Here is a 12,469-nt window from a genome sequence, read left to right as displayed (position 1 = left end):
AACCCAGGAAAAATATGGAGCAAGTGTTCAGTGAAACAGCAGTGAAGAACAACATATGAGGACAAGGTAGGTCAGTGAAGACGAATGGAAGAAGACAATAAAAAGACGAGAAGTACCAGAAAGAGGATGTTTCAGAACTTAAGGAAGCAATCTATATTCATCTTTTAGAATCCATTGCTCTTTAAATTAATTAATTACTTTTGTTTATGTTGCCCAGGATGACTGAAAATTTCTTCATAATTCCTAGTAAGGCTAGCCTAGATAGAACAATTTAAAATAAAAGAGGAAAACTACCCATACCAAGCTCAGAGTTGTAGGGTGTCTGATGCCCACCACAGCAGCACTGAGCATAAGGCAGCAGCCAATCCTAGACAGGATGACAGTTCATCATAATGCACACTAATGCAAACTCACTTACACAGGGCCAATTTAAAGTTAACAAATAACTAAACAAGAAAGCCTTTGGAAAGTGCATGGAAAACCAGAATGCCCATACAGAAACCCATACAGGCTAAGGAATACACAGGCTACACATAGGCAGCAGCTAGCTTGGGATTCAAACTTGGGACTCTTGAGCTATAAGACAATACCTCTCTATTGCACCAAAACTAAATATGAGGTTAAAATTCATAACAAAAAGTACTAAAACCAGGAATTAAACCTAACAAAATTTTCTAAAGGTTTTTTGGATTAAAAAAAATCAAGTTACCCAAACTATTCTATAACATTTCAGTAATTATTTACCGTGCTGATGCTGAGCTTTCTGATCATAAACTAGGTCATTATGATAACAACTGACGAGAAGAATTCATAATTAATTGCAGAATTACAGTATTAGAGGGTTCCTCCAGAGTGCTTCTTTCTCTTGCAGCCATTTTAGCTGTAGACCGTCCTCAAGAAACTGTAACACACAGACACATGCACACACTCACACTCACAGATACACACCCATCATCGAGATATCAATGTTTTTCGGTATCAAAGGACTCTAAAACATAGAGATCCATTGAAAACCGGAGACTGAAATTTTTAGACTATAGGTTATGCTGGGGAAGGGCACAAAGCAAAAATCCATAATATATACAGTTGATTGAGCTTAGGTATACAGGCACTGTAAATGATCATAGGACAGAGATTAGGAACGATAAGGAGTGTTAGGCACAAAAAGAGTCACAGAAAGAATGAGGGAGATTGTAAGCAGGTGTGAATGGTTAGAGTGAAGAAGATTGACAGAAAAATAGAAAAGGCAAGTAGAATACCACAAATGTGAAAAAATCAGAAAGAGAATTAACCTGATAAGACAAAGAGTATAAAAGGATTGGGGAGGGTGATGAAGTGGTGGAGTGAAATGGGGGAACAGTTGACAAATAGAGAGATAAATAAACATTGCATACTTACTGTATTCCATGGAATAGCTTACCATCATCAAAGTTGTCCACTAGCTGGCTAGGATTAATTTCTGAGCCCCCAATAAGGATGTTGTCAATAGCCCACTGTGCACGGTCGCTGATGCTTTCCACCACATCACTGTCCAGGATAAATGGCTGCCACCACCGTAAACGGGTAGTGTTAGTCTGGGCTTCTTCAGGAAGGACAATGTAGTCCCTCCGCACCATCAGGTACTTTTGGAAGTCCATCTCATGAAGTAGTGTCCAGGTGACTCCTGACAATGAGTACACGCAACATGACTATCTAATTGTCGCCAACATCTGATGATCACAATTAAAAACATAGGCATCCTGTGCTCATACAATTGTTTATTTCCCTAAACGTTACCTCCATTAGTAGAGAAATCCAGAAGAACACCCTCCTTACGGCAGACAGGTCTATGGCATGAGGTTATATTGTTTTCACTGCCAATTTGGGCCCAGTATTCTACAAACCTGGAGAGGATAATCTGACACTTAAAAAGTCTTGACTTGTGCACATAAAAAATATACAGTAATACCATGATCCGTTACAAATTGTACAGCTATTGCAGCATATTTTATTTTAGAAACCATGCTGTCACATGTAGTAGTAAATATCGAAATATTTGTGGGTAGCACACACAACTTTTCACTCTCATTTGTAATTCTGACTATTGACGATCACAATGAAATTATCAACAGATACAACATCAGACAACTGTACAATTCTACCAAAATCATGTAACATACTGAGATTATACCACAGAGATCCTATCCCATCAGCTTTGGGCATAAGACAGAAATGGTGAGAAGGGAAGACATGTATCACATATATATCTACATTCACTTACACTAAGAAAAGAACAAGACCAAAACCACAATGGCACAGGGAGCACGTGCAACTTTGGCACAGATGATGACTCTGCCGGGACTCAAATGCAGTCTCCTAGAGCTCTCTGGCAGCAATAATAACAAATGTGCCACCATGGGAAGTGGATAATAGAGAAAATGGATAAAATTTTAATTTCATAGTTATCCACTTGATAAAGATTTACTGTTCAATTTAAACATTTATAAGCTCTCTTTACAACATGTCAAATCTTTATAAGCAGTTTCAAGTAAAATTGTTATGTTCTAGTTTTCATATTATTTACTATTATTATACACACATTTTCTACACATTAAGAGTATAACAAATGATAGCCTAAGATTGTTGAAACGGTGTGCCCACAAGGCAACATTTATGTTACCTCTTTGAGAGAGCTTCAATTTAGCAGTCATTGCAGTGATAAAGTACTTTTGAATATGAACCAGCCTGATTATTTTTAGAAACCCACTTTCAACAGAATGTGCACAATTTCATTGTAAGGCCTTCATCCTCCAGCTTGTTTACCCAAGCTATTTGGTGCTGGAAACAGAACAATTAAAATTTCAGAGCAAGAGGACTGTGTTTCAGTTGCAGCATCTAAAGAGATATACAACATGCATGTTCACATGTACTTAACTGCACAAGGAAGCTTTTGGATTGCTACCATATCCATGAAACTTAGTCCAATTATTATTGTCTAATGAAAGGTATATCAAATACAAGGGCTTCTTGTATTTTTTTATTTATTAGCTTTTAATCTGTGCTAATTTAGTATGGCAGCTTATTCAAGTATTTAGTCTTCTTTGTAATTTGGATGAAAAAAGTCACTTATTTTATAGGCATTTTACTATGACTATGCAGCAGATTCATTAATTATTCAGGTTGCTGCAATTTCTAAACACTTCATTATATTGTAGATATAAGTTTAAATAGAAAAAGTTTAGATATTCCCTATCAATTTACACACAATAATCCTTAATGATGAAGTGAAAATATTTTCAGAAAGGTTTGCAAATTTATTTAAAAAATGAAAAACTTGAATGTCTCATTCATGTACAGACTCTTTGCTGTGGCACTTCAAACTGTGGTCAGGTGCATCCTATTTGTTTTAATGATCCTCTAAGTGTGTCTAGAACTTGACTGGAGTTAACCTGTGGCAAACTGAATTGACTGTACAGAAAGACCTGCATATATAAAGGTCTACAATTCATACTATATGTCAGGAGAAAAACCAAGCAATGATGTTCAAGGAACTCTCTAGAACTCCATGAAAAAATTGTGGTGAGGCATAGATCGAAGCTAGGGAATAAAAACATTTCTAAAGCTTTTGAGTATTCCCAGGAGCACAGTGGCCTCAATAATGTTGTAATGGAAGTTTGGTGTCACCAGAACACTTCCTAGAGTTGGCCATCTGGCCAAACTGACTAACCAGTCAAGAAAGTCCCTGATCAGGGAGGTGACCAAGACCTCAATTGTCACTTTGAAAGAGGTTCAGAAGTAATTTGTTGAGATGGAAGAACCTTGTCAGAAGGACAACCATTTCAGCAGCACTCCATTAATTAGGGTTTTATGGCAGAGTGGCTAACACCCTCTTGGAGTTTGCCAAACACCATTTAAAGGACTCTGAGAGAACGAGGAAGAAGTTCCTCTGGACTGATAAGACAGCATTTGAACACTTTTGGCATAACTCCAAGCACTATGCCTGGTGAAAACCAGGCTGGACTCATTACTTGCCTAGAACAACCCCTACAGTGAAGCATAGTGGTAGCAGAATTATGCTATGGTAGTGCTTTTCAGTAGCAGGAACAGGGAGACTGGTTAGAATTAAGGGAGGGATGAATGCTGACAAATGCAGAGAGGTCCTTGAATAAACCTGTTCCAGAGTGCACATGAGCTTAAACAAGGTGATGGTTCACCTTTCAGTATGACAATGACCTGAAGCATACAGCCAAAACAAAACTGGAGTGGCATCTGGACAAGTTTCTGACTGCCTTTGAGTATCCCATTAAAAGCCCAGACTTTAACCCCATAGAACATCAGCAAAGAGACCTGACAATGGCAGTTTACAGACACTCTCCTTCCAATCTAACAGAACCTGAGTGCATCAGTGAGGAAGAATAGAATAAACTGTCCAAATCCAGGTGTGGAAAGCTTGTAGAGATTTACCCAAGAAGGCTCAAGGCTGTACTTGCTTCCAAAATGGCTCATTCAAAGTACTGAATTAAGGGTCTGAATACTTATATGAAAGAGAAATTTCAGTTTTTGACTTTTAATAATTTTGCAAACCTTTCTGTAAACATGTTTTCATTTTGAAATTATGGCATATTGAGTGTAGATTTATGGGCAGAAATGGCAAATTTATCCATCTAAAACTAACTTTACAACACAATAAAGTATGCAGAAAGTGAAGGGCTCTGAATACTTTCTGAATCCATTGTATTACTACCTGAAGAAGAGAGTTATTCCCCTGAAATGTGTCAGCTAACTTAAGAAGAGGACACTTCATTTGAATATATATTTTTTTGTCTGTGTATATACATATATACTTTCCTATACTATTTAAGCTTATCCATTTTAATACAAATATAAATCAAATCATAATTCATTCATTTTCCTTCTTAAATTGTGTTGTGTTTACACACATCTCAGTATTTTCCTCATCCAATATACAGATGTCCAGAGTGATAAACTTTTTTGATTAGATGTCATTATATAGATTTTTATCTCTTACAGTCTGTTACAGTCTCAGTAAAAAGTATTCACCCCTTTGGAAATTTTCACATTTTATTGTTGTACAACATTTAATCACAGTAGGGTTAATATGGCTTTTTTTGACACTCATCAATATAAAAAGACTTTAATTTCAAAGTGAAAAGAGATCTCTACAAAGTGATCTAACTTACTTACAAATATAAAACACAAAATAATAATAATAACTAATACTATTAAGTATTCATCTCTTTAAGTCACAATTTAATTGATGCACCTTTGGCTGCCATTACAGCCTTGGGTCTATGTGGACAGGTCTCTATCAGCTTTGTACATCTGGACACTGCCATAACCCCAGCCTCCCCCCATACCCAATACTTAATTGCAAAACAGCTCAGGCTCAGGCAAGTGAGATTGTACGTAAACAGCTTTGGCTTTACGTATATTTGGGGGTCATTGCCTTGCTGTAAAACAAATCTCCCAAGGTGCAGATTTCTTGCAGACTGCATCAGGTTTTTCTCCAGAATTTTTCTGTATTTTGTTGCATTCAGATTACCCTCTACCTCACAAGTCTTCCAGGGCCTGTTGTTGAAAAGCATCTCCCCAGCATGACGTTGCCATCACCATGATTTATGGTGGGGATGGTGCGTTTCTGATAATGTGACGTGTTTGGTAATGAAGAAAAAAAAAAGGTAAATTTTAGTTTTATATTTATTTTAAACAGTGGCTCTCTCTTTGACACTCTCCCATAAAGCTGTCACTGGTGAAGTACCCAGGCAACAGTTGTTGTTGCACAGTCTATCTAATCTTATCTACTATAGCTTGTAACTCCTTCAGAGTTATTATAGGTCTCTTAGTGGTCCTAACTCACTCGGATTTTGTGGACGGCCTGTTCCAGGTAGGTTTACATGTATGCCTTACTCTTTCCATTACTTAATTATTGATTAAACTGGAATCCAATGCATATTTAGTGACGTGGATATTTTCTTGTATCCATCCCCTGATTTGAGTTTGTCAATTACCTTCACCAGAGCTTCATGTAGTGTTTTTTTTGCATTCATTGTGTAAGTTAGGCCACAATACTGACTCACCACAAATTGGACCTTCTGGGTACACGTGCATTTATACTTCAGCCAAATGAAAACCCTTCACTACAGACAGGTGATCTCCATTGAACTAATTTTGTGACTTCTAAAACCAGCTGCAATACCAGTGATGATTTAGAGGTGTCATATTAAAGGGAATACTTGTGCTATCATTTATTTTGCTGCTGTGGGCTGGTGCCCTGCCCGGGGTTTGTTTCCTGCCTTGCGCCCAGTGTTGGCTAGGATTGGCTCCAGCAGACCCCTATGACCCTGTTGTTAGGATATAGCGGGTTGGATAATGGATGGATGGATGGATCATTTATTTTGTGTTTTTATATATTTGTAATTAATTCAAATGACTTGGAAGAGATCTTGTTTCACTTTGACATTAAAGACTCTTTTTTTTACTGATCAGCGTCAAAAAAGCCAAATTAAACCCACTGTGACTCAATGTTGTATAACGATAAAATGTGAAAACTTCTAAGCAAGTAAATACTTTTTATAGACAATCTATGTGTATTTTTTATCTAGTACCACTAAAGGACTCCCTCCCATGCCTTCCATTATCTCTCTCTCACCCACACACATACACACACACACGACCATTGACTTTTTCAATTCTAGCATTATGTCTTAGTCTCCACCTTTCTGCTCAGTTACGACGTTGTCTTCTCTCTCTCCCCTCTAACCGAGTTATTTTTAGCCAAACCCTGAAAAACCTTTCAGAGTCTTGAGCAAAACTTGTTTTGCATGAGCATCAGTCTCCAGGTTCTCTCTCTCTGTTTCACCACTTACTGTATGTATAATGAGCAACTTTATTTTGTCATGTACCTTGTCCCATATAACCTTGTGCTATTCAAATTCTCCTTCAGAATATATAACAAGAACGAGATCAGTCTCTAGGGTTGAATGACAAGATACCCCATTTCACAATTGCACTAATGATGGGAGCAGAGGAGACTCACTTAGCTCCGCGCAGGTCTAGATCAACAGTGACAGCCTCTCTTGTATTGGCTCCGCCAAAATACAAAGCTGTGTCCTCAACAAGGACCCCACAGTCTGTGCAAACACGCCCACCTTCCACAGACAGCCACGACTCAGAATAGAGTTCTTCGGAGTCAAACCGCTCCTTCAAGGTACTCTGTGATGAAAAGAAAATGAAGCAACAGAAGATACTTAAACCATGACATTACAAGTAAATAACAAATAAGTCAAAATCAATTAGTCATAAACAGAAATGACCAAGCCACTCTTGTGTGACCTTACTTTAATCGCCTTGTTCAGGTAACAGTTTGGTCCAGAATAACCAGGGTCACAGAGACACCTATTCATCAAGCAGTCTCCTTGGCCACCACAATTGTCAGGGCATGCAGGACCTATGTAGAAGTTATCGATGGCCCATTGCACATCAGAGAACTTCTGGTAAAATCGGAATCTTACAGAACTGAGGCAAAACAAAAAGTCATTACTAAGTGAGACACCACCCACTAAGCTCAAAACCATACAGTGAATATTAAATACCACATTTTGCAGAGAACCTTCTACAATACAAATTTTCAACTATGCATATGATCTCATTAAAAAAAACATGTACCAGTTAAACACTCTGACATAAAGCCTCTCTATCCATGGGCAAATGATAGTGAATAAAAGACTTTGTAATCTGAGTTACTACTGCATTATGCATATGTATTCCTAAATAATTCTGCTTCCATTGTAGGCAGCCATTCCTGAAATGAAACATCATTCATATCAAATTAAAGCTTCTCTCTGTATGGGCAGCCACCCTACAGTTCTGAAAAGCAGTTTGAAAAGCACCTACTTGCCAACGAGGAAGTCTGGAAGGGGATAAATAATTCGCTTCCATCTACGTGTGGGGAAGAAGACAGAGGGCTGTGACACTTGTCCTGCACATTCTGGGTCTGCAGGCAAACACTGTGGAACAACATATTTCCAGGTAACTCCAAAATCCAGTGAATATTGGACATGAACTTGGTTTTGAGATATTTTCTCTGTGGATCTACAAGCCACTGCTATCTGTAGAGCAGAATGCAAGCAGAATTAAGTACACAATACTAGAGATACTTTTTTCAGGATTATTCACGCATACATACAGCACTTCTGACCTTGAATTGCATGATCCAGTCATGTGATGGCACCAAGTCATGGGTAACTGCATATACCTCTCGTCCATCATGGCTACCACATACCATCACACCATCAGGGACATCACAGAAGCGTTCCACCAAGCAGTCATCATGGAACATCCAGCTAGTGCTGACTGGGAAAAATGACAATGAAAAACTGGCAAACAAATACAAGAGGCTACCTAGGCATTTGCTTTATATACTTAACACCATTTTTCCTGACAATATCTTCACCCAAACTACTTACCATACCTATCCACCCATTCTACTAGCTACCCAGTTCCAAAGTGTCTGCTCAAATTATGTTCTCTCTTGGCAGATCTGCTCTAGCTGGTTACTCAATCCCAATAACACAGGGACACCTTTGAGTAATTCATTCTCATTCTCCATTTTATACCACTTGTCTTGTGTATACTTTGTCATATCCTGTACCTGAGACTGCTTCCTGAATTCTCGGCTCCATAAATATTCTTCCTGTGGGAACAGCATCTGCTGGAAACCTCTCATGCTGTGGCAGCACTGTTCCACTGAATGTATCCACAATGACTGACCTCTGGTCAGTCGCACCAGCAATCAGTACATTGTCCACAGCCCAATCGTTCTGATCTAAGCCATCGTGCTTTGGCTGCCACCATCGGATACGAACACCCACTGTTTGGGCAGCTGTGGGCAACAGAATATTGAGGAACCTGGAAATTAAACATAAATATTCATCAAATGACAACAAAACAATAAACCACTGTTTTCAGTTCCATATTGCTGGAGAAACTACAATGCTAACATTACTGTAATGCAATATACTGTGTTCTAGCCATGTAAACACTGGTCTGGAGTAAGTTCAAGTTTTTATTTATCATTCAGGCCATATCTAAATGTGCAAAAAGGGAAAGGGAAAAAAAATAAAGCAGGACAGTGCTAAATTCACAAAGTCCAACCAACACTTTACATAAAATAGTCAATTAAATGCTATGGCTAAAAATAACTATGTTTATAAAAACTGGTTTGTTATGTGCATGTTACAGTGAGTTTAGCGGTCTTATTGCCCGTGGAAAGAAGCTATTGCACATTCTGGCTGTTCTTGATTTTATGGAGCAATATCTCCTGCCAGATGGCAAGAGATCGAACAGTTCATGAGAGGAGTGTGAGGAATCTCCCACAATGCAGAGGGCTTTCTTCTGGCATCTATCCTTAAAAATGCCCTCAATGGAGAGGAGAAATACCCCGATAACCCTTTCTGCCATCCTTACCACACATTACAGAGTCTTCCTGTCAGACACACAGGTTTCCGAACCAGGATGTGATGTAGCTCGTCAGGACACTCTCAGTAGTGCTTTGGTAGAAGGTGGGGTTCTCACCCGCTTCAGCCTCCTAAGGAAGTACAACCTCTGCTGAGCTTTCTTGACCTGGTGGGGGGTATTGAGAGTCCAGAAGAGATCCTGAGTGATGTAGACACTCAAGAATTTTATGCTGCTCACCCTCTCTACAAGAAAGCCACTGATATGCAGTGGGGGATGTTCAGTCTTTGTTCTGAAGTCCACAATCAACTCAAATTAGCTGCTGTGAGATAATTGTATTAAAGGTTGAACTGAAGTCAATAAACAAAATACTGGCATAGCTGTTGTTTTTCTCCAGGTCCGATAGTAAGGTGTGTAGGACAAGTGTGACTGCATCATCTGTGGACAAACTGGCACAATACACAAACTATCAGGGGTCCAGTGAAGGTGGGAGGCTAGCTTTAATGTGACACATGACTAGTTTTTGAAAATATTTCATTACGACAAAGGTCAGTGCCACAGGACGGTAGTCACTGAAGCAGGTCACAGTTGTTTTTTGGGCACAGGAATGATGGTGGCACTAAAACATTTCATTATGACAAAGGTCAGTGCCACAGGCTGGTAGCCACTGAAGCACGTCACAGTTGTTTTCTTGGGCACAGGAATGATGGTAGCAGTCTTAAACTATGTCTGTACAACAGACTGCTGGAGAGGGATGTTAAACATGTCTGTAAAAACACCTGCCAACTCAGCAGCACAGTCTTTTAACACCTGACCAGGCATGTTATCAGGTCTTGCAGCTTTATGTGGATTGACACTGCTCAGTGTCCTCCTCGCATCAGCCATACACAGTCTAAACACCCGATCACCACTGAGGGTGTGGTTTTCTTCCCTGGTGTATAATTCAGTGTCTCAATCCTGCAATAGATCTCATTCAGACTGGCAGGGATGAAGGCAGTAATGACCTCAACCTGTGGTGTTAGTTTATAGTCCTTTTTGGCCTGAATCCCCTGCCACATGCGCCTTGTATCTCTGGAGTCGCAACATTTTGTCTCAATTTTTTCTGTGTACTCCAGCTTAGCTTTTTTGATGGCTTTAGAGGGGTTAGTTCTTGCCAGCCTGAAGGCTACTCTGTCACCCGATCTGAAGGCAGCATCCCTGAATCTCAGCCTTCTCCAGACCTCTGATATCATCCACGGCTTCTGATTTGTCTAGGTTGTGAAGGTTTTGATGACTGTGACATCACCCATGTACTACTCTATATAGCCAAGAACAAAATCAGTGTACTCGTTGACATCAATGGGAAAATTGTCATATGTGGCAGCTCCTCTGAACAAGCTCCAATTGTTGCTTGCAAAACAGTCCTGAAGTACTGAGGTTGCACCCACTGGCCAGACTCTGATCTGCATCCATACAGTATCGTTTTGTATGCTGGAAAAAGCATAACAGAAAGGTGATCCAAGTTTCCAACATGGTAAAAAGGAGCTGCTTTGTAAGCCTCTTTGACATTTGTGTATGCCAAGTCCAATATGTTAGCTCCTGCAGCTGGAAAGTGTATGTACTGGTAGAATCTGGACAGAACATTTTTTAAATTTGCATGACTGAAATCTCCAGCAACCATAATAAAACTGTCTGGATGGGCAGTTTCTAGCTCACTGATGGCACATATAACCAAAATGTCAATAAATATCAATGTAGAACAAGATTATAATGCTTGAAATAATCCACCCTAACTAGGAACACACTGTTTATAGCTGCTCCATTTTGCTGAAACAGGTACAGAGCTCACCCATAGTGTATTTGAGACATTTAAACACTGGCTGGGTACAATACAATATACCAAAGAGGACTGTAAATATGTCACAGATGGAACAGATGTGGGTGGCTACGCTAGTTCTACAGGATCTCACAAAATTTACTGGTCACTATTCCAGACTTACAGCAGTGGTGACTGCTGTCACTCACCCTGGTTTGTTGTACTGGTCATAAAAGATCTCTGTCAGCATATTCCAGCTGATACCTCCATTAGTGCTGTATTCCAGCAGGACCCCCTGGTTGCGATTACTTGGAGGAATCAAGCAGCCATACATGAAGTAAAACTGGATGAAATCAGCATTGGTGAGGTTCAGATCCACAGTCACTAGTTGTCTAGTACAACCCTTTAGAGCAGAAAGAGAGAGAGCAATAGTCAGAGTGAAGGGAAAATTAACACAAAAAAAAGATCGTTGAGTATAAATATTAAATTTTCACTCCTCAGTAGTGTGGTATTTTCTGTGTAACTCCTGATAATTACTGGGAGTTGAGTGTATAAGTTGTCAGCTGTAATTTTAAATAGTTAATTGAAGGATCACAATTTTTAAGTGTGTTTAGTGCAAGTCTTAATCCTCTGCATTGCATTTACTTACAGCAAACATGAGGCACATTGATACTTGCTTTTCTGCACATATCAAGTCATTAAAATTAAAGTTTTCCTGGATTGCATACTTTGCTGTTTTTTCTACCCATCACCCTCTGGTGCCATCCCTGAGTTATAAGGTTATATGTCACTTGTATTAAGTGCCACTGAAACTTATGACACTCTTAACTACTGTTGACCACTATGTAGCACCAGTTCAATAACTTTGTAGTGTATTCAGTGCATCTTCATGCATCTGTAGAGTGTTAACTTTCAGCATAACTTTAGAAGTATGTTTAGTACAAGTTTATCTTCTAACTTTCAGTTAAATTCCTCTTCATTGTAGCGTAGCAAGTGTCTCACTGTTTAGTTATGTCTGTGGTGTCAGTCTCATTCCTTGTAACTATACTGTATTTAGTATTTCCGACTCTTCAGTGGTGTTTTGAGTTTCTGTTCAACTCATGCCCATTGCTGAGAAATGTCTCACTTCTCATTGGGATTTTATAAGGGAATCATCATTCTTTATAGTAGTAGTGTTTAGTAAATCTCACTCTTCAGAACTATGTTTAGTTTCATTACCAA

The 12,469-nt window shown here is 39.1% G+C and overlaps 1 protein-coding gene across 2 annotated transcripts in view; it reads right to left on the bottom strand.

The window, feature by feature from the left end:
* Positions 1–12,469, bottom strand: part of reln (reelin) — a 147,449-nt gene that overhangs the window by 20,366 nt on the left and 114,614 nt on the right. For both annotated transcript variants that reach the window (XM_051919109.1, XM_028808741.2), the window contains exons 49-56: positions 11,458–11,651; positions 8,651–8,907; positions 8,198–8,352; positions 7,894–8,108; positions 7,338–7,515; positions 7,037–7,212; positions 1,777–1,883; positions 1,421–1,663 (exon numbers count right to left, since the gene is read on the bottom strand). In XM_051919109.1, coding sequence (XP_051775069.1) covers positions 1,421–1,663; positions 1,777–1,883; positions 7,037–7,212; positions 7,338–7,515; positions 7,894–8,108; positions 8,198–8,352; positions 8,651–8,907; positions 11,458–11,651 — 1,525 coding nt within the window. The remainder of the gene's footprint in view (positions 1–1,420; positions 1,664–1,776; positions 1,884–7,036; positions 7,213–7,337; positions 7,516–7,893; positions 8,109–8,197; positions 8,353–8,650; positions 8,908–11,457; positions 11,652–12,469) is intronic.

The sequence above is a fragment of the Erpetoichthys calabaricus genome, chromosome 1 (genome assembly GCF_900747795.2).
Source record: "Erpetoichthys calabaricus chromosome 1, fErpCal1.3, whole genome shotgun sequence".
Lineage (NCBI taxonomy): Eukaryota > Metazoa > Chordata > Cladistia > Polypteriformes > Polypteridae > Erpetoichthys > Erpetoichthys calabaricus.
The sequence above is the reverse complement of the archived record's forward strand: the minus strand, read 5'-3'. Positions and strand labels throughout refer to the sequence as shown.